This window comes from Vulpes vulpes, chromosome 6 (assembly GCF_048418805.1).
Source record: "Vulpes vulpes isolate BD-2025 chromosome 6, VulVul3, whole genome shotgun sequence".
NCBI classification, from domain to species: domain Eukaryota; kingdom Metazoa; phylum Chordata; class Mammalia; order Carnivora; family Canidae; genus Vulpes; species Vulpes vulpes.
The window spans coordinates 429,050-450,818 of record NC_132785.1 but is presented as its reverse complement, the minus strand read 5'-3'; the positions used below and the strand labels follow the sequence as shown (position 1 = coordinate 450,818).

The 21,769-nt window shown below is 55.5% G+C and overlaps 1 protein-coding gene across 7 annotated transcripts in view; it reads left to right on the top strand.

Moving 5' to 3' along the window:
* WDFY2 (WD repeat and FYVE domain containing 2) overlaps nucleotides 1–21,186 on the top strand; it is a 157,646-nt gene extending 136,460 nt beyond the window's left edge. For all 7 annotated transcript variants that reach the window (XM_072760503.1, XM_072760501.1, XM_072760499.1 and 4 more), the window contains 6 exons: nucleotides 1,781–1,907; nucleotides 11,676–11,781; nucleotides 15,219–15,320; nucleotides 16,141–16,271; nucleotides 18,607–18,715; nucleotides 19,970–21,186. In XM_072760503.1, coding sequence (XP_072616604.1) covers nucleotides 1,781–1,907; nucleotides 11,676–11,781; nucleotides 15,219–15,320; nucleotides 16,141–16,271; nucleotides 18,607–18,715; nucleotides 19,970–19,999 — 605 coding nt within the window. In that variant the 3' untranslated portion in view covers nucleotides 20,000–21,186. The remainder of the gene's footprint in view (nucleotides 1–1,780; nucleotides 1,908–11,675; nucleotides 11,782–15,218; nucleotides 15,321–16,140; nucleotides 16,272–18,606; nucleotides 18,716–19,969) is intronic.
* The last annotated feature ends 583 nt before the right edge of the window (nucleotides 21,187–21,769 follow it).

Sequence of the window (21,769 nt, the reverse complement as noted above, 5' to 3'; positions counted from 1 at the left end):
CCCCTAATCTGCGGGCCCCCGGGGGATGCTGACACTGAGATAGTACTGAGCCCCGGACACACTGTTGAAATGCCCTGTAGCACGGGCTGTGTGAACGAGGGCGCTCCCTCTCCCCGCGCCCCGCCGTGCTGTACTCCCCCTTCTTGTGCTGAGGTGGGGTGATTCGTGCCTGTGCAATGGGGCGGTGTGAGGTGCCCTGCTAGGCCACTGCTGCGTCAGAGGGTCCTGCCGAGGAAGGATCACCTGCTTCCGGACCCAGCTGAGCACGGTGCCTGAAGCCCCAGGAAGCGCGTGGGGAACAAGCGGGGACTGCTGTAACCGGGGAGTTTGAGGCAGGGACCGAGAGCGGTTGGATCAAAGGAGGAACCGTGTCTAACTTGGGAGAGTTAGTAAGTCCAGTAGAGGCGTTACAAGTAACAAGAATTGTGGATGAAAAAAAAGAGATTTTTTTGTGTTGTCATTCATCTGCTCCTGCATTCATTCAAGAGACAACACTAGAGCCCGTGTGCTGCTGGCCCTGTACTGGGTTCTGGGGTGGCAGCAGGGGAGAGGACCGGGAGCACCAGGAGGTGGGCTGCGGGTATACTGCAGGGGGCGGGGGGACGGGAGAGTGTTGTGCAGGTGTAGGGAGAAGGGACCAAGCATGAGCCAGAACACTGGGACTTTCCCTCCCCTTGTGATGTTAAAAAAGCAAAATCTTTCTTTTTTTTTTTTTAAACAAAACCCTTCGAGAATATTATATAAGAGAAACTTTGTAAAAGCTTTTAAAGCACAGCACTTTATTAGAACAAATTGATCATCTACATAAGAAAAATGTCAGATTCTAATAAACAAGCTGTGCTATTTTATGTTCTGTTCAGAATATCCTATTTTCCAATCACATAAAAAAGGAGTATTTCTCGCATTCTTAAGTGTTTGTAGACTTTGTGCTCATCTTATTTTTTTTTTGTGCCTGTCTTAAATGGAAAAAGTTAATATTGTTCTCATCATGCAGGAGTTTGATTTTTAGGGGGACTGCCAGAGAGAAAGATCCGTCATAGTATTTTATAGCCACGCCAGGGGAGTAATGCCAGTAGCCACCACGTAGCGCGTGCGCCGCGCACTGCAGTTTTCAGAGGAATCCTATAGAACCGACCCACCCCGGCTGTCGCCACAGCCCCGTGAAGCAGGTGGTGGCTCGGCGAATGCCACCATTAGTAACGGTAGCAGTTGTATGTAGATGTTCAGGTGTGTCGCCACCTGAGCACCCGCAATTGACAGTGAAGGAAACTGACCCTCTAGGGTGTCGATGATGTGCCCAGAATCTGTAAATCTAAATTCCCAAAGACAGAAAATAAATCTTCAACTCTGATGTTGTAGTCTAATCGTATCTGTGTTCAAGAATGAAAAATCCAGTTGAGCTTTTGAAAACTCCATTTACTTCTTGTCTCTTACTGTGAGGGTGGGAGGTAGACAGAAGCCAAGAAAATATGGTTAATATTTCCAAGCAGTGTGATATTTTCCTTCTTCGAATTATATCCCTTGTCTGACAATTAATTGCCTTTTCCTTTTTCTTTCGGTCTTTATAGTAATTGATTTTATGGTACATTAAATTTGGGGGGGAAAAGCTGAAAGGGAGGGACTTTTATTCGGGAGCCGGTTTCTTTTCTCTTTGGGGCCTTACTTGTTTGTTCTGTAGGCAAAGGAGCGGCCCTGGAGCCCGACTCCTCTGCGTTCACATTTATTGGTGAATAATACTGTCGCTTTGTGACTAATGTCCAGCTGTGCCTTCTGCTCTCAGGTGGGGTGACCGCCCTGTGTTGGGACCCCGTCCAGCGAGTGCTGTTCTCGGGCAGCTCGGATCACTCTGTTATCATGTGGGACATCGGTGGGAGAAAAGGAACAGCCATCGAGCTCCAAGGACACAAGTAAGGCTGCTGGTGCTTTTATTAAAAATGCTCTGAGAAAAGATTGCCTGGAACAAAGGCGTGTGGTCTAGTCGCTATGGCAGGATCTTAGCGTGGAAGGAATGTTACAGGAACATGACCAACGGCCTCTTTGAATTACACCGGTGCGTAAGTATGTTTATTTATTTATACCTCATTTAATTCCACAGAGGATTTGAGAGTGCCTGCAAAACCCGTAAAATAAAATAATGGCAGCAAAGAGATAAAAAGTAAAAATGAGAACCGGGGAGACTTACGAGTAAAAATCTGAGAATGCGAGAAGAAAGAGCTTAAAAATATAAGCCGTGGAGGCCTATGGAGTTTCTGCAATTGAGTTCAAATGTGGCAAGATTACTGGCAGCTTGAGAAGGGGGAGGGAATATCCGCACTCTGTGTATTTTGTACCTTGCCAACTATTTATTGAGGACCCCCCTTGGCTCATATCGGGTCTTCTTCCTTGAGGGGCAGATCTCACAGGGCTGAGAGGGAGGGCAGAGGAAGCCCGGTGTCCCCTGGGAGCCGCTCTCGGACTTCACAGTGTGCAGAGTCACCAGGAATTTGTTAGGACGTAGACTCGTTCTGGTCCTGGAGCTCCCCCCGTCCGCTGGACGGAGCCTCCGGGCAGCTCTCCCGGGGCCCTCAGCCCACGCTCCCATCTGCCCCAGCCGGCGCGGCCCACCGGTCCTGGGGCACAGCAGAACCGCAGACCCGCCTCAGACCCTAAGCCCAGCCTGACTTGTTTCTCACCTGCGGCTTTCCCAGTGCGTGAACAGCGGCTCCAGGCAGCCACACACAGGTGTGAGTGAGGCCCCGGGAACGCACTGGTTTTGAGCAATGTTGGTTCTTTTTGTAAATCTACCCAGAAATGCTAAAGTTAAAATATTCTCCTAAGTAGTTGGGCCCACCGTTGGGATTATTAGGTATGAACTGTTCAGAATATCCATTGGGGAGGGCCTCCGCACAAATGATTATTTTAGTATTCGGATTGAGGCTTCGAGCAGTGGTGATTAAGCCTTCTTTCCCACATGAGAGAGTAGACCTGCTGCCGGGGCCAGTCCTGGCCCTTGTCATCCGCTCATTAGAGGAATCGTTCCCTTGCATTTATCTCCATGACAAGGCGACAGGCCTCAATATTATATAAAGTTGACGTCATCCCTGTAAGTGAAAGAAAAGAGGAGCCAAACACAGTCCTGTTTAATAAAACTCCGTTATTATCTAATCTGTGAACCAATTCCTGTCACATCAGGCTCTCTCAGAGAAACGAGATGCCAGTTTTGAATGAAGATCAGTAATGTTTGTTGGGCTCATCGGATTAGCTCGTAACTAGTTTTATGTTTGCACAGTGGTTAGTAAAGACTGCAGGCAATTTTGCATGACCCATCCAGAGGGTGGTAAAGTAGGACAGTGCTCGACGCCCCACCACGTATGCTCAGCGCCCTCGTGCAAGCTGTTGGTCGGGATAGTTTGGTAAGAAAGGAGAAGCTGTAAAGTGGAAATGTAGCCTCTCAGCCCCAGAAAAATGGAACCAGAACTAACGGGTCTTCCCGTTTCTAAGGAATACAGAGCTGGCCTTTTGGAACATAGAACAGGCCATACCTGGGAGGCCATCCTGACAGTCCACACCCTTAGGACCTAGGGGGTGGCAGGCTGGTGAGACCAGGAGCCGCCAGCGGACACTGGCTTCCAACAGGGATGGTGGCAGAAGGCCTTTGCCTGGTGTCACCCGGTCAGCGTGGGTGTGCGTGCTCGAGGTGGAGTCAGGCTGGGACTCACGGAAGGTGGCGCAAGGAAGGGGCCACGGCAGCAGGCGAGAAAGAGCCACGGGGCCACTTTGACCGCCACTCCCCTGGAGTTGGCCACAGGATTGGTGATCAGTGATCATACTTTGTCAGAGAGCAAACACAGATACGTCAGTGGAGTCTTGCAAGAACCCCGTACGTGTAGGAGGGAAGCCAGATGTCCTCTTTTAGAGGAGAATACGGAGCCCTCAGAGGCCCCAGCTGGCGACGAGGCCTCCGGAACCTTAGTTGAGTCCGTCCGACACAGAAAGCTCCTTGCTTACGGCCTTCTTGGTCTCCCGTGCCGCGCTGGGTACTGGGACGCACCGAGGCGCCCGTGGACGGACAGAGGGTCCCTGCTGTGCTCCGTGATGGCTTCCGTCCTTCTACTCTGGAGGACGGAGAGTCTCTTCTTGGGGCCCCAGGCTGCCCCTTGCTGTCCTCCAGTTCCTCATTTTCCCACCTTCCCCCCGCAGCGTGACTACCGGTGGTTGAAGCTCCAAATCAGTGAGCTTGGCAACGAGGCAGAGCCGACCGGGCCAGAGACCCCCAGACGGGTGGGGAGCTGCCTTTCCCCCTTGTGGGGAATAGCCAACCATCACGTGGAGGGAAATAGGACATTTTTGCCAGGAATTTGATTTGGTGATCAAGGGATTGGATCCCATTTTGAATGGGATAAAAATCCCATCAAAGCAGAGCGAGCTTTAGCACTAGAGTGACGAAATGTCTCCAGGTCCAGGAGGGAAAAGCTAAAGTATACTTCTACACTGTATTAGCTGCATTTGAAACGTTTCGGTGTTTTTATTCCCTGCAGCAGTGGAACGCGGTTGTGTGCTGCTAGCTCTTGTGTGCTGCTAGCTCTGTGCAAGGAAAGGCAAAGAAGCGGTTTCAGTGTCAGGGACCAGATACACCTCCGAAGGGCCATCACCGGTTGGCTGGGTATTACAGAGGCATCAACCTGGACAGCTACGTCCCACGCCCGTGTCGAATCGAATAAGGATACTTGGGCTTTTTACATCCCTTTTTATTCTTAGATAATACCTAGCATTTCATGACCAACATTATGACCATAATTTCCCTTTCTTTTTTTTTTTTAAGATTTTATTTATTTATTCATCAGAGACACAGAGAGAGAGAGAGGCAGAGACACAGGCAGAGGGAGAAGCAGGCTCCACACAGGGAGCCTGACGCGGGACTCGATCCCAGGACCCCAGGGTCACGCCCTGGGCTGAAGGCAGTTGTTAAACTGCTGAGCCACCCGGGCTGCCCATAATTTCCCTTTCTAACAGCATTTTTCTTAGGCCTCTGAGACCTTGTGGCAACCTAATTTAATGGTAACGTGGTTTAAAGCACAGGTAAAGGTCTATGCAATTCTTGGGGTGGAATCTTCCCCGAGACTGGGATCTGTAGGTCCCACGGGATGTGGTCGCTGTCCTGGCTCTTGGTTTTCCTCTTCTAACCTTAGCATGTGTAAGACATTTGTTACGAGCATCTTTGAAGCCTTTTGGTAAAGAAAGGGGCTGTTCATGAATTTGGACCTTTCCGTCCTTATCAGGTAAATTGCGTGTAGAGTGAGGAAGGGAAGTGGAATTCTCACACTCATCCTCTTGGGGTTTGGGGAAGGACAGCAAGCCTCTCTCTTGGAATCTCAGATTTAGGAGCATTTCTCATTGTAGAGAGTTATTAGGATACAGGGGAAGAGATGTCTTTTCCATTTCTAATTGAGCCAAGCGCATAACAGATCACAGAATTAGAAATGAGGGTTTGCAGAGAGGCTGGAGTCTTATCCGAGGGGAGGTGCTATACCGCGTGGCCGTTAGTCGCTGGCCTCTGGGTCAGGCCGGGCGCATCTGAGCCCGCCCTCGGCTAATGGCTGTGTAGGCCTTGGCAGGACTCTTCATCTGTCTGGTCCTCGGTATTCTCATCTCTAAAATAAAGATAATATTGGAAAGAGAAACCCTCAAAGATGATCAAAAACCGTAAATTATAAAACGCATGTAAAATAACCAGCATGAGACTTAAGGGCTAGGAAGTGCCGGTTAACAAAAAATTATTCTTGTTAACAAAAAATCATGGTGATTTGAAAATCAGGCTTTTGGCTCAGAGTCCTGTTTCTCTCTGAATATAGCATTTTGAATGGAAATCGAGCCGCGTGAACCTACTCCCTCTATTTGTATTCAACACGGGCTTCCTGAGCTCCGTCCATATACCAGACTGTAGGCACTCGGGATGCAGGGTGGCTGGGACGACAGTCGCTGACTACACGGAACGGGCTCGATGCCTGAGAATGGGGCAAAGGGGCAACCGCGTGCCGGGCTGCCTGAAACCGGGGGTCTCCGTGGAGGGGCCGCTCTTGGTTTGGATCTCGGGGGATGAACAGGCTCTCGTAGTTCTCAGGATCAGTACCGTGTTCTCAGGAAATTGCAGGGGGACCGAAGGGCAGCGGCTAAGCTGAACTTGCACCTCAGCCAGCGAGTCAGCCAGGTGTTGCTGGTCGGGATAGCGCGTGCTCCCGGGCAGGATCCCGGAGTTCAGGTCCAGCTTGGCTGCGGTCAGGGGTTCCTGCGGCGGCACGTCCTCCCCGGCTCCCTTGGTGTGAGCTGACCCAGGTGTCCCGTACCCGGAAGACCTCGTGTGTGTGGATTACTCCCGAGCCTTTTCTGGCGCCTGGAGGTTTGGGAGGCTGATGACTATGAGTCATGTCCGCACCCCCGCCCCCGACCCTCAGGAGGTGGAAGAGGGCCCAGGTTGACATTTGGGCAGACGTTAGCTTATGTCTGAAACATCTGTTTCTATGAAAAGGACAAAGGCTTCTCCACCCTTTTTCCTGAAGGAGCATCAGACGCAGGACCGACGTCCAGGCACACAGGGCCCCGTGCTTGGACGCGCCCCACGCTTGGGCTACTGTTGTGTGCCGTCACCGTCTTGTCCTTATGCTGCCTTGTGTTGTCATTTGTCATCAGGACCCCCAGATCACGTATCTGTCTTACAAGACATATGTTCCCTCTAGGGCTGGTGAGAAAGGAAATGAGGCCACCCCTAGTGAGCGTAGGCTTTGCAGATGGCGGGTCCTGGTAGTTGTGAACGTGAGGGTGTTGTGCACCGGTAAGAGCACTCGCGGTGCAATACGTGGAGCTCTCGGCCGTGAGGTAATAGCCGGCTTTGAAATGCTTTCGAGTAAGTGCCGCACTGATGTCAGATGAAACACGAATGTAAGAAGAAGGTGTCTCCTATTCTTTATACCCCTTAATCTGTGAACCTGGAGAGGTTCTCTTTCCTCGTTTTTAACTGCAAGGTGGTTACACGGTGAATCCTTAAATCAGGAAGTCCCTGAGCAGCTTTATTACAAGGCTTGGAATCCAGCATTCATCACGGTGCTCCACGCTCCTGTGCTGGAATATGAACAGTATTGGAGCCCCATAAATTATGTATTTGTTGCCGAATGTTGCTGCCAGCCCGGAGAGGCAAAGCAGTTCCTTCTGTGGCTTATTTTGGTTTTACAGGATCACTGATGCGTATCAAGATGCCTTAACAAATGAAATGCAGTTGGAAGCCCAGGGTTACGAGTCTGCTCGACTAGATCGAGCTTCCTTCTTGCCCTTGAACGGCAGAAGGGTGGCACTCCGTACTTGCCGGCCTGTGAAGTGACCGCCGAGGGAGGGAGGACAGCAGAGTGCCTGTCGGAGGCTTTCTATTAGTCATTAACTAATAAAGGAGCGAGATGGTACAGCCGGTTGAGAGGAACATCCAGAGAGCGGAAGTGAGCGCAGGCAGGGGAGAGCGGAAGTGAGCGCGGCCTACGTCATCCACCTCTCCCTGGGGGGCGCAGCGGAGGGGACTCCCGGCACCTTCACCGGGAAGGCGCGTTTGTGATCCTACCAGGGATACAGAGTCATACAATAGCAGGGTTAGGTCGCTGCCAGGTGAGGGCCCTGTGGCCAGGTCGCCCAGGAGGGCTGCCAGGTGACACCCGATCCTCCAGTGAAGGTGCCAGAGCTTTCGGTCCATCTCCTTCTTTCACCGCATCTGCCTGATAGTCCTTCCCCCGTCCTCTCCGTCCTCTCCGGTAGGATGGTGATCTCCGAGGGTCTCGTAAGGTTCGGCCTAATGGTGGACGTTGTGTGGTGTGAGTGTTAATCATACAGGTGTTCTTGGCTCGCTTGGCGAGTGTAGAGCCACGCGGTGTCAACCGCTGTCAGGGCCACACATTGGCTCCTGCCTGGAAGTGTTTATAAGGAATCCTGGATCAGGCTTTTCAAAGCCTCTGCTGTTTGCTATACCAAGCCTCGGAGACCAAGCCCCGAATGTTCTCCGCCATACGTCACCCATGGTACTTAGGCCTTGGTTGACCTCCTCGAGGTTTCCAACGTTGGCCGGGAGCCTGGCCTGGTCGTTTCCTTACCACCGATAAGGCCAGGACCCTGCACACCCGATACGCGGCCGGTTTTCCTAGGAGGGCTTTGTGGATACAAACCTGGTTCCACAGGTTCAAGCGGCTCGTCATATCTGACTCAATGAGCATCGTTCTCTAATGTGACGTTCTAGGTAAGGACTTGGTCGCCCGACCATATCCTGTGGCTCGGCGCTAACAGCCTATGAGATAAATATATTGGCATTAAAATTAAGGGGATTCAGTATTACTTTCTGAATTCTGGGGGAATCATTGAAAACTGGGCATCATTTTTAAATGTTTCTATTTAGCTTATAAAAGCAGCGTTTACAAGATTGTAGGTTAGAGAGAGGATAAAAAGTAGGAGAAAAGGCACCTCCCATATCCAGAAAACAGAACATTAAAACGTCAACATTATAAATCGTAAAATAAAATTTTAAAGAATCTAGAACGTCATCAGTATTCCCAAATAACTACGGTAAAATGTCCCTCCTCGGTGCATCCAGGCCTGTGTACTTAATTCTTGTTCTGCTGACTCTTGGCTTAGCAGTCTGCGTTCACGAAGCCATCTGCGTCCAGACTAAAAAGAATCCAGAAATCCAAGTGTCTGTCCTTTGAAAGATCAGTATTTTCAGATACTTGGTACATTTAAGTCCTTTTCCTTGAGACTCTGAGGTTGTCCTCTCTGGCCTGTAGCTTATAGCAGAGCCCTCAGGCAAGCATCAGAGTACAGCAGAAATTGTCTATAGATTATAAAGACTTCAGTGGTCAGGGTTTTTTTTACTGTGACAAATAGTGATCATAATGAGGGAGAACAAAGTTCTCTGTGGAGACGGCCTGTGTAACGGTGTCCTGAGAGCTCTGATCTGTAGTCCCTGGAGGGGAAAGCATAGTATAGACGATGAGGGCTCTGATGAACCTCCAGGGTCGTCCCACAAAATATGCCACCTCAAAAATACTTACTTTAATAAAATTTTATCCATACCGACTTGACCTAGGGAAGGCCGAGCCTGTCTTCCAATGACTGTTCCCATGAAACTTGTAAAATAGCAACACAGCAAATACAGCTATTTCTAGCATCTCTCTTTTCACAGGGCAAAGGAGTACGTGTTCACAATTCCCAAGGATCCCTCTAGGAAATCTCAGAGATAGTTGGAGGTGTAAGAAGTATCCTAATTTCTTTATTCTGCTTTTTCGAAATATAGGGTACGGCCGAGGAAGGCAAAATCAAAAGAGTTGTCAAAGGTGGTGTGGGGACTTGAACCGAGTCAACATAAAGCTCTGAAAGTAACGTGGTGACACACAGAGTCTGTGCTAGCGAGGCCGACTTTATGGAAGGTGAAGAGCATCCTTTGCAGTGTAGTCAAAGGCATTAATCCGTAAGGCAAGGAAGCGAGCCGTCAAAGCCGGGGGAACTGTGCCAAGACTTTAATGCATTTCATAGCCCCTTTTCCAGACTCGAGTATTATAAACCAAAGCAAATAAAATTCGCTTTCCAAGTCTTGTCCTTCATTTTTCTCTCCTATTCTACAACAAATTTCTACTTGACTTCAGAACTGCCTTTCTCATCCATAGTCTCTCAAAAACGTACAGTGGAGTTTTCCGGAGGCTGTGTGGCGAGTGGTATCAGAACAAGTGCAGAAAGAGATGAGTATCTGCCTCTCGTCTGTTAAGCCAGACACTAGAAAGACTTGCAGAAACGTTAATGTCATTTTTGTCATCAGAATTTGTCACTTTGGGAAGTACAGTTAATTTCCACCAAATATACGTTATTTATATTAAAATAGAATGGATTTATCGTTGCAATTATCAAAGTAATATTTTTTTAAGTTCTCAGATTTGATTTCAAACACAATAAGTATTAGTAGTTATTTCTTATTTAAACCAAAGCTCTTCGGTGTCTTTAAGAAGGTAAAGGGGTCCTGAGATGGAAAGGTTTGAGAACCATAGCTTTAAGACAAAACTACCCTGGTTTCTCTTTTAAAAACAAAAGCCTTAAATGCATAGTTGTATCTTGTTTCCATTATTGCCTTTGGCATAGTCTAAACCACCCATTTTAGATATAATTAACCAGAGTAACTAACTTATATTTCATAGAGAAAATTGGGAGGAGGGAGGATGTGGGTAAGTGGGAACTGTCTGCCACATACACGCATTTTAGTAGATTGGCAAAGCTCATGAGCCCTAACAACAGAAATCTCCGCTGTGTCCACACCACTTGCACGTCTCCGTAAGGCAGCAGAAACGAACGTGTTCACTGGTGTGACGGCTGAGTCACAGCCTCTCTGTAAACCTAGAAGAGAGCGGGCAGGGGGTGGGGGGGCTCGGTGGTTGAGCGTCTGCCTCTGGCTCAGGGGGTGACCCCAGGGTCCTGGGATCGAGTCCCGCATCGGGCTCCCCACGGAGCCTGCTTCTCCCCCTGCCTGTGTCTCTGCCTCTCTCTGTGTCTCGCGTGAATAAATAAATAAAATCTTTTTTAAAAAAAATGAATGAATTTATATAAGCACTTGTTTATCTTTAAGCCAAACAGAACAAGTTCTTATAATTTAGGAAGTATTAAAATCTTAAAAAAAAGAAGAAATTAAAAAATTAAAAACAAAGAGCAGGGTGATGATTTACTGAGGCCGCCTGGCGGTAGGCTGGCGCCCCGGACTCGAGAGGGGAAGGCCTTACTGAACTGCAGTCGCGGACACCAAGCTTCACTGCTTTGGTCGCACAACCCCGGATGCAGGGCAGGAGGCTCGAAAGCACACGGGTCACCACCAGTCTGGGTTGCAAGGGGCTGTCCCCCTCCCCCGTGGGCTCAGAACTCTTCGTCGATTTGAGCTCAGGACAGAAAAATAAACAGAATCACCCAAGAAGCACCATCCCCTGCTCCCTCGCCCCCTGGGCCGCGTCTGGAACCTTCTGTTGGTGATCCCCAAGGTGTCACACCCTGGAACCCAACCCTCCGTGGTGGCTGCCACCCAGGGGGGGAATAATTCATCAGCCGTGTATGAACTAGAAAGAAAAATAAAGCACAAAATGAGTAGAGAGGGAATGAAAACTGGAGGAAATTGAGGGTCAGCAAACCGCAAGTGCGGCTGCTTTGGTCTCAGCCCGGAAGCCAAGGACGCAGGTCTGGGCTCGGGCGGCCGGGACCTGGCTCGGGCCCACCAGCGCGGCGGCGCTTCCGCGGGCGACCTCCATCCTCCGTGGGGACGCTTTCTGTCAAAGACGGGAGAATCGTGGCTTCTGAACAAATACAGCAGGAACACGTGCACGGGTTTCACGTCGCGGCTCAGTGGGGGCGGCGCGGCCCCCCCGCCTTGGGGCCAGGTCGGCAGAGCGCGGCCTCCCCTAGGTGGGCAGCTCACGGGGCGGGCGAGCACCGGCTGTTACACTGCGTGTTGGCAAACCGAACGTCCGTAACAACAAATGGGGAAAAACGGTGTCGCAGCGGCCAGAGACGCTGTCCTGAGGCCCGGCGCCCCGAATAACGTGTGTGTTGGTCCAGCCGCTTTCCCAGGGGGGCTCGGGGGCTCGGGGGCAGCGGGCGCCGACGGCCTCCGGGGCGGCCCCTAACCCGGCTTTCTCCTGCAGCGACAAGGTCCAGGCCCTGTCCTACGCGCAGCACACGCGGCAGCTCATCTCGTGTGGCGGAGACGGCGGGATCGTGGTGTGGAACATGGACGTGGAGCGGCAGGAGGTAGGCCCCACGGGTCCAGGCCGGAGCGCCGGCCTCCCCCCCGCGGCTCTGCCTTCTCGCGACTAAACCGCGGGGGTCGCCTGTTGTGTCAGAGAACGAAGTGGTCTAGAGTCCAGGGAAGCCCCGTTTTCCTCTCACCCCTCACGGGGTGGCGAGGAACGGTCACGGGATAGTGACTCCATAGAATGTTGGCCGAGACTAAGGGGTTCAGCCCGAGTCCATCGCTCCGTCACCACCAGAGTTCGGGTCCGAGAGCGGGAAGCAGCTGTTTTCAGAGGATTGTCCCTTGACGAGCCCCGGGGACACGGAAGACCCCAGGGGGTTACGTTAGCGGGGAGGTGGCGAACGCGGGACGAGGTAAGAGCCCTCGGCTTGATATCACTAGAAATACCAGAAATAACTATTTTTGTGCCTCTTATGAGCCACGCTCCGAACCGTTCTCCAGCTGTACACGCGGACCCCGCCGTGTTCGAGGCCACGGTTAACTGCCCCGTGGCCTCCTGTCCGCGTGACTTGTCTTTTCCCGTCTTTGAGCGTCGTACCCATGTCTGTGTTTACCGAGTAGCCCCTTGACGGGGACTTTGAAGTCAACCGTGGTCCCACTTCCCCAGAGTCATGCTGGGGAACCTTCCCTTTGACGTCCGTGTTCATCCATCTAATGTGCTTCCTCGCAGGATGCCAGAGCTAGAAAAGCGACACTTGAAGAAGCCAAAGCAATTTCCCAGCTTCTCCCATGTCCTCACCCCAATCTCCTCTCACGAGGCGCCGGTACCCACCGTGTGATGCCTTCCAAATGCCAGTAATTAACTGCTTAAGAAGATTAAGGCCTGACTCGCTCGAACCATAAATCCGTGGGAGTTCTATTAGTAACTAATTAAAATGATCATTACTGTTAGGAAGTGGGGTATTGTAGGATTTTGCTTTTGAAAGTATCGCTTGGCCCCCTCGGGATAAAGGCAGGGAAATCGTAGGTGCGTGTTGGCCTCGCCAGCCAGGCCGCGGGCCCGCGGATTCCGCACAACAGCCGGCCGTGGGTGACGCAGTCAGCCCTCGTCTGTCCCCGCGTCTTCCCAGGCCGCCGGACCAGCCCAGGAGCGGGCGCCCCGCCCCACCCTTCTCCCCTGGTGCCCGCAGCCCCTGCCCCTGATGACAGAGGCCCACGGGAGGGTAACGACGGGGCTTCCAGAGACGAAGCCGGAGGTCGATGGGCAGTACGTTGAGGCGTCTTGCTTAAATTATGCCCGTTGACCTGCAGATACGGGCACTTGCAACTCGTTGGCTATCTAGGATCTTCCACTGCAGGGGATTCAGGGATCCGCATGGGGTGGAGAGACGGTCGCAGCCGTTTTTTGCAAGTGTCATGTTCTGTGAGGCTGATTCCCCCGAGGTGTGTGTGCGGGGGGCTCCTGGGTCACGGGAGGTGCCGTGCTCTCCCCAGGAGGCCGGAGCCCTGAGAAGACGCACTCCCCGTGCCCGTAGACTTTCTGGAAGAGAAAGTACGGGAGAGGACTGTCGAAGCCTGTTCGACGGTGTGGGTGATGGGATCACGGTTGCTGTGAGCTCCACGTCAGTGCTGGGTGTGCAGGAGGGGGCAACGGTTGTCGGCGGCTTTCCCAGCAGGAGGCTGTGGAAGGACGTAGGAGGGTTGACGGGCCCTGGCTGTGCTCTGAGCAGGCAGGAAGCACCGCGGCCAAGCAGGGTGAACAGGAGAGCGCACCTGTGTGCTGGCGCTCGGGAGCAGCAGGGCCAGCGGGAGCCACGGTGGCCGCGGGCGGCCCGGAGGCTCAACAGGTGTTTATATCGTGAACGAAATCCATTTTTCCTAAAACTGAATCATTCTGTAGGACCATATGTAACACATGCTCGGTGTAGCAGGGTCACAGAGGGCTGCTTGACGGGTAGGAAAGGCGTCGGCCACTCCCAGTGCCGCCACCCCGGGAGCAGCACCTGTCACGTGTTGGCAAAAACCCTTCCCATGGTTTTCTCTGCAAATACACGTGGGCAGGGTTTGTTTTTTAGGTTTTTGTTTTTTGGGGTCTTTTGGGCAAAAATGAGGTCATACTTCGCGTGCAGATTTCTTTTTTTTTCCCGTTGCCCAATCCTTTCCCTTTCCCCTCTTCATAGCCACCACGGTGATGCCTTTGGTGTCTGTCCTGAGCCTGCATGTACCCTTATAAAAGGTGTAGTGTGTGCGTGTGTGTCTGAGTTTCTTGTGGATCCTTCTGATTTTCCTGCATCGCGTGTTGAAAAATCACAAGCACAGATATGTCTTTAAAGGATAAAATGTTTTTCTTGAAAAAACTGTTATTTCGTTAAAGCAGTCCTTAAACCGCTTGGAGCTTGAAAATCACAAAGCAAATCAAGGCTTGCTTCTTAAGGACTCCTTGGTTTTAACAAAATAGACCAAGAATCGGAACTCTTCAGATGTCACCTCTTTACTCCTCTTTTTGGGGACAAGGTGTCGCCTTAGGTCCATTTCTGCTTGTAGGTAGGAGAATAGGCTAAGTCCCCCCGTTGTCCTGCAAGGTCTTCAGAAAGGGACGGAGCCGAGGAAAGCTGCGCTGCTCTGTTGAGTCCCCGACAGGGGCTGACCTGTGTTGCCACATTTCTCGGTGTGCGCTCGGGGTCTGCTACAGTGAGCGTCCGTGGATCCAGTTGGGGTCCCTGGGACTCAGTTTTGAGAGACCCTGGGGCTGGATATATTATCCCGGGTTCCTTGGGTCCAGTGATACGTGCAAAGACCGTGCAGAGCTGAGCGTGGACCCCGGGGCGCACGGGCCGGAGCGTTGTCTCGGGAGGTTTACAAGGAAGCGCTTTAAGCTTGACTCCTCCTTTTAAACCCATGCGACACCGTGAACAGGCGCAGAGTGGGGTGAGGTCCAGGAGGCAGGGGCGGAGTCTGCACCTCGCTGGGCCCTGCGGAGAGCGGGAGCGGGTGGGCCTCCCCGTGGGCGCCCGCGGGTGCTTCCAGCCGCCCAGGCAGCCTTCCGCCGCAGGCAGGAGGTGCAGTTGTAACGCCGATGATGTCACAAGCAGCCGGAGCAAATAGGATCGCACACGCCCCGAGAACACGAGACCGGGTCAGCCTGGCTGTCGGGCCTCTGCGCGTGGGCCCCCGCCCGCCCCGCGCCCTTCCCCCCCAGCCCCCTGCCTCTGCTTCTCGGGCCTTTGTGCTTCCGCTTATTTAAACCGTCGATGGCCCTGGTACTTCCTTGTTTAGTCCTGCCCGATCAGGGGAGCTCCAGGACGGTAGAGATCCTGTCGCCCACGCGCCCCCACCCCCCAGGGCGCCGCACACGGTCGGCGTTCGGTGACTGACTGAGAAGTCCCACCTCTGTTCCTTGCGAACACCTGTCGGTCCTTAACGGTCCTCAGCATCGATGGCTCCGTGTCCCGCCGCTTCTCAGTGTGGCCTGTCGTGTGCTTCACCCCACCAGACCCCGGAGTGGCTGGACAGTGATTCCTGCCAGAAGTGTGACCAGCCTTTCTTCTGGAACTTCAAGCAAATGTGGGACAGTAAGAAAATTGGCCTGAGACAGGTGGGTGATAGGGATCCCTCGTCAAGGTGGGGCAGAGTGGGACCAGCCCGCCTGCGGCGTGGAAGAGCCGCGCGCCTGCGGAGTGGGGCCAGGTCCGTTACTGCCCGGGTCGCCCTGCGGCGGCAGGACCCTCCTCCCCCCATGTGCACCGCGGCTCATTCCTCCTGGATTCGGTGTCTGGAGGGACTTGTTCCAAGGGCTTAAGGGATAGGGTTTGAGAATTCTAGCGGCATCTCTGGAAATACCCCTTCCACCGGAGGGGCTGCCCAGCTCACGGCGCTGCCGAACCATGAGATCGGAGGAGCGGTGCTTATTTCCTCCGTGACCTCACTTTCCCTCCTGCCATCTCAGTGTCGGGCGCTTAGAGATACTGTAGCGATACAGCGTTTCCGTCTGATCCTGGTTGGGTTTGGTCCTCCCAAGGAGATCAGCGCTAGTCCCTTGCGTGAGCGTGGCCAGGCAGCAGGCCACACATTGAATGGGGTTCCCTTCACGCTCCCTGTCCGCGGCGTCTTCCCTGGGGACGGCCCTTCCTCACTACGCCCAGCTCCCAGATAACCTGACCAGGGCGGTCCTCTAGGGTTCACGGGAGCGATAGCTGGGAAGGACCTGGAATGGGCAGCGGGGGCCGGGGTGGGGAGGTGGGGGTGGGGGGCCGCGGTGGCACAAGCAGAGGTGTCCCAGCAGCTCTGCATTTGCACAGAGAGCCCCAGGGGACACCTGTGTTCCCTCGGTCTCCCGGGCGCCCTTCGTCTGCCCTGCCCTGAGTGCCGTCCAGCACGCCCGGAGCCACAGCAGGCCCTGTGCTCTCTCCCTGCAGCACCACTGCCGCAAGTGTGGGAAGGCCGTCTGCGGCAAGTGCAGCTCCAAGCGCTCCTCCATCCCCCTGATGGGCTTCGAGTTCGAAGTGCGGGTCTGCGACAGCTGCCACGAGGCCATCACCGACGAGGAGTGAGTGCCGGCGGCGCCACGTCAGGGTTGGGGGGGATGTGGTCGGGAGGCCGCACTCAGCGGCGCCCCAGTTCCTCTGGTTTCAAATACAGACCGTGCGGGTGGGCGAGGCCTGCCTTCTGCCAAGAGGTACGTGTCCTCTCGTGCGACAGGGAAGCAGAGTCCGCTCGGAGGATTCCTGTGCTCTGTCTTCTCCACCGCGGGGGACGTGCACTGCAAACCCTCCCGTCCCTTCATTCCCTTGAGGGTTGCTCGGGACTGCAGGAACCCAGGCTGCACTTTCCAGCCCAAGTTCATTTTTTTTTTTAAGATTTTATTTCCATATTTATTAGAGAGAGAGAGAGAGAGAGCGCGTGCAGGTGTCCCAGCAGGGGGAGCAGCAGGCAGAGGCAGAGGGAGAAGCAGGCTCCCCACCGAGCCGGGGGCCCAATGTGGGGCCCCATCCCAGGACCCGCGGTCACGACCTGAGCCGAAGGCCGACGCTCAACCGCGGAGCCCCCCGGGCGCCCCCACCAAGCTGGTATTCTTAGGGGCTAAGTCAGCCCTCGGGCTCCACAGGCTGCATTTCCCAGGAGGAGCTAAGCCGCTTCCCCCAGGAGCCCAGTACTTCCAGCTGCTCCGTCTTGTGGTCTTGCCGATGACCTACGACCTCAGCTGGCTGCGCGGCCCTGGGCCCTGGGGCGCGTGTGGAAGGGTGCGTCTGCGTGACCCCCTCAGTGCCGCGAATGGCCGACTGCCCCAAACGTGAGCAGAGCGCGCAGCAGCCAGTTCCCCTATAACGAGCGACGGCAGGATCTCCCAGGAAGCTCGTCCGCCCGGTTCTGTGAAGATTTGCTAAGGGAAAGCTTGCAGGCTCCCCCACCTCGTATATCATAGAAGCGTTCCAAGTGCGAGGTGGGTGTCTCGGAACAGCACGTAAGTAGGAATGTAGTTAAGATGCACCACAGGAAGTCAGCGTCTAAAGGAAAGTCCTGGCACTTAATAAGCCAAAGCACTCTTAACGGACAACCCTAATTTATGTGTTTTTTCATTCTTACTTATCCGAAGCAAATATAAATCAAGATGCCCTGGCGTCAGCAAGCATTTATGTTCATTGACTATTTTCCGCTCATCATATGTGCTGAAATTAATGAGAGTTCTTTTCATTAAATCAGAGAGCTTGCAAGAGACTTGAGAGATATTCTAAATTAATTATTCATGTTATAAAGACACAGACCCAGAGAGCCTAAGCAACTGCACGTTAAGCCCAAATCTTGAATTCTAAATGTTTTAAAGTGATCGTCTTAGGATCCTGAAGATCTGTTCTGCAGACCTAGCCCCGGGCCACCACTGGCTTCGGAGAGCCCCTGCAGAGGGGCCTGATGGCGGACCCGCCGCCGCCTCCCCGGGGCCCGTCTCTTCCGCGTCCCCGGCATCGCCTCCGACCACCAGGCAGGTGGTGGGCCACAAGCCCTCTCGCCAAAAAAAAATGCATCAATTTAAAAATACTAATGTTTGCTTATGGGCTGTTTGACTCGTTCAAGTGTTGGAACGCCCTGGAAAGAGTGAGCCTGCAGCTGCCCAGGGAGATGAGGAGGCTCGGCCGCTCGTCAGCGGGGATGGTGGCAGTATCTGAGGCTTCGTAACAGCTGTGCTCTTGGGTTGTTTTTTTTTTTTTAAATAGGCACAGGTAGCTGTTCCCCCAGCGGGTCCTCCTGAGACTTGGCAAAAGCACGGAGGTGTTTGTTTTAGGACTCGTCAAAGGCAGAGATGAGGTTTTCGTAGACTCCTTCCTATCAGGGCAGCTAGTGGTCCCAAGACTTGGGGGAGCGTCGTCACCTCTTTCCCATTTCGGAGAAGACAGGAATCCTTTTCACTTTTTAGAACAAAAAGGGGCTCCTGGGTGGCTCCGTCGGTTAAGGGTCCAGCTCCTGGTTTCGGCTCAGGCTGTGATCTCAGGGTGGTGGGATCCAGCACCCTGTCGGGCTCCAGGGTCAGCGTGGAGTCCGCTTGAGATTCTCCCCCCACCCCCGTCTGCGCGAGCGCCCTCGGTCCCACACGCTCTCCCGCTCTCTCCCTCTCCGCTCTCTCCCCACCCCACCCCCCACCCCCGCTCTCCCCTGCTCTCCCCCTCCCTCTCCCCTGCTCTCCCGCACTCTCTGTCTCTCCCACTCTCTCCATCTGTCTCTCCCTTCCCTTCTCTCTCTCTCTCTCTTTCTCTCTCTCTCTCTCTCTCTGAGATATGTAAGTCCTGGAGCCCATGTGGGGTGGGTGCAGGGGGAGGGAGGGAGGGAGGCCACCACCTCCAACACTGTCTTCTCTCCTTCCTCATCGCTCAACGGCCTTGTTCCCGCAGACGCGCGCCCACGGCCACCTTCCACGACAGTAAGCATAACATCGTGCACGTGCACTTCGATGCCACCCGAGGATGGTTGCTGACTTCTGGAACCGACAAGGTTATCAAGGTGCGTCCCTGGGTCTTGCAGCCTCGGCTCCATGAAGTGTGCGGGGCCGCAGCGTCATGAGGCCCGTGCACAGGAACACACCGAGGGCACACGCGCCTCCTGGCCAGGGACACGCCATCTACTGAGACACACGCGGGCTTCCCGGTGCCTAACGTGGGTCACGTGTGGAACAGACAAGTGGGCAGAGGCCTGGATAGGGGAGAGGCTGGGATGGAGGGGAGGCGGGGATGGAGGGGAGGCGGGGATGGAGTAGAGGCTGGGATGGAGTAGAGGCCGGGATGGAGAGAGAGGCTGGGATAGGGTAGAGGCCGGGATGGAGGAGAGGCGGGGATGGGGTAGAGGCAGGGATGGGGTAGAGTTAGGGATGGGGTAGAGGTGGGGATGGAAGGAAAGGCCCAGGATGAAGGGAGAGGCCAGGATAGGGTAGAGGCAGGGATGGGGGAGAGGCCGGGATGGAGGGAGAGGCTGGGATGGAGGAGAGGTGGGGATGGAGAGGTGGGGATGGGGGAGAGGCCGGGATGGAGGGAGGGCCGGGATGGAGGAAAGGTGGGGATGGGGGAGAGGCCGGAATGGGGGGAGAGGCCAGGATGGGGGGAGAGGCCGGGATGGAGGAAGGGCCGGGATAGGGTAGAGGCCAAGATGGGGTGGAGGCCGGGATACAGGAGAGGCAGGGATGAAGGTAGAGGCCGGGATGGGGTAGAGGCCGGGATAGAGGAGAGGCTGGGATGGAGGGAGAGGCCGGGATGGGGTAGAGGCTGGGATGGGGGAGAGGCCGGGATGGAGGGAAGAGGCTGGGATGGGGGGAGAGGCGGGGATGGGGGAGAGGCAGGGATGGGGTAGAGGCCGGGATGGCCATGAGAGCTGGGCCGCAGGAGGGAAGCGGCTCGGCGCGGAGAGGACTGGCAGGGGCGAGTACCAGCTGGTGTCTGCCGGGTGAGGGCGCTGGCCCAGAGGCGCGGAGCCGGCTGCGGGGATGCGGTGCCGCTGCGGGGCCAGGACAGGAGGCCCGCCGGGGACAGTGCTGCTGCCTGGGCGCCTCCGGCCCCTTCCGGGAGCAGCAGCAGGCGCGGGGCTTGAACCCGGAGGCCGCCGTGACTTCCAGCAAGTGCAGCGTAAACCCTGGGAGCCTCGGCTCCTCTGTTTTTGAAAATAGGACCCGTGGGAGACTGGGTGAGAGGATGGGGCGGCCGCGCTGCGGGAGAAGCTGTGTCCCCAGCGCCCAGCCGCCGCTCATGCCCGCCTGTGTCTCCGCAGCTGTGGGACATGACCCCTGTCGTGTCGTGACGGCCCCGCGGGCGTCCGAAGGCCGAGCTTACTCTGCAGCCGCCGCCGGAGTCCGCACCTTCCCGGAGCTGCGCGTGGACGCGGAGGCGCTGGGAGCCGCGGCCTGGCGGGGCGTGTGCATGGCCCCGGCGACGGGCGTCCACAGCTGCCCCCACAGTAAGACGGAAGATAGTTTTTGGCAAACGGTGCGCGGCCCGGCTGTGCTGCCTGTTGCGAGCATCTGAGAGCCGCGTGGGCTGAGCGCGGCCCGTCTCCCTCGCTCGGCTGCGGCTCCGCGGCTGGAGGCTCGGCCTCGGCGTCTGGGCTGTGGTGAGGGAGCCTCCCGCCTCCGCCCGCCCAGCTCTGTGGGCCGCGTCCCCCCCCCCCCCGCCCTCACCTGCGGTCGCCCGCGTGTTGCTGTCCACTGTCTCCCCAGCATGTCCTCAGCTTCCACACACGCCTCCTGCGCCGGGATGGGGGGCCCCTGGTGGGGGTTTCCCCTGACTCCCTGAATCACCCGAGCGATCCCCTTGGGCGCCCGCCTCGGCCTCCGCCCTTGCCCCCCCACCTCGCGGGAGCACATGGCCACCTCGGAGCCCCAGCTCGGGGGCCTGGGTCGTTGTCGCCCGGTTGGAGGCTCCCAGCGCGGCTCACGGGCTCTTCCCCGCCCGCCGCACTCCCAACGCGCGGCAAAGCCAGACCCCAAACCCCAGGGCCTCCGGAGAGAAGCGCCTGTAAGCCGAGCCCCCGCGACAGCCCCTGGAACGTGGACGCGCTCCCTACCCGGCCGCGCCCTGCCATGCCCCGCGCCGTCCTGACCCTACAGACCTACACGTCCTCCGTGGCTTGCGCGCTGCTTACCGCACCGGTGTGATCCGAGAGCGAGAGGTTCCGAGTCCGGCGGCTCCGACTCCTCTGCTTGGGGATTATTATTATTTTCTTAAAGAGGGCTTTGAAAAGTGACCCCAAAGAATTCTAATCTTGAGGAAACCCAACCAAACTTGACCAAGTGGAACACGCGTGTGCGCAGTGGACCCACCTCGGGATGCTGAGGTCCGTTCTAGAAACGTCGTTTCCACCTGGAGAGAGACTTGGTTAGCGGCAGCGTGTGCCGTGAGCCCTGGACACGTCGCACCTGTCGGGGCCGTCGGGGTCACGGAGTCCTTGAGCCTCCCCGGGCTGAATAAAGGCCAGTCACTTGCCCTTCACTGTCCACGCGTCCACGTGATCTGTTCCCTTCGATTTTGACAGTTTCTTGGTGTCGGAAATGCTCCGTTTCTTTCTTTTCTTTCTTTTTTTTTCCGAAAGCCGTTTCCCCCTCGTGGCTAGTAACCCCTTCCTTTCCAACCTGGGAGGAGCCCTGCGCGCCGTGCCAGGCCGCCGGACTCCCGTTCTCCGAGGACCCGGGACCCTGAGCGGCACCCCCGGGCCGCGTGGCCACAGCGCTGGGGACCAGGCCCCAGCGCAGCTGCTCGCGGGAGCACACTGGAAGCTCGTACACGCGGGTGCACACGCACGGAAGCCGTCCCCACGAGCCGCCCCGCCAGGCCTCCCGCGCTCCTTGCGGGCCCGAGTCAGCCGTTAGGACCAACCCGAGCCTTCCCTGCGCGGGGCTGAGAGCTCCGTGAGGGACTGAAACGTAAAACACTCCAATGTCCTGGACTCCGAGCCGCTCGCCAAGCCGTCGTCGTGGGGAACCACGTGTTGAGTCAGAAACGAGCGGGTCTCTCCGTCCCCGGTGGTGGAGGGGTCTGCGTGCGGAGAGGGGCACGGGCAGCGCAGCCGCACGTC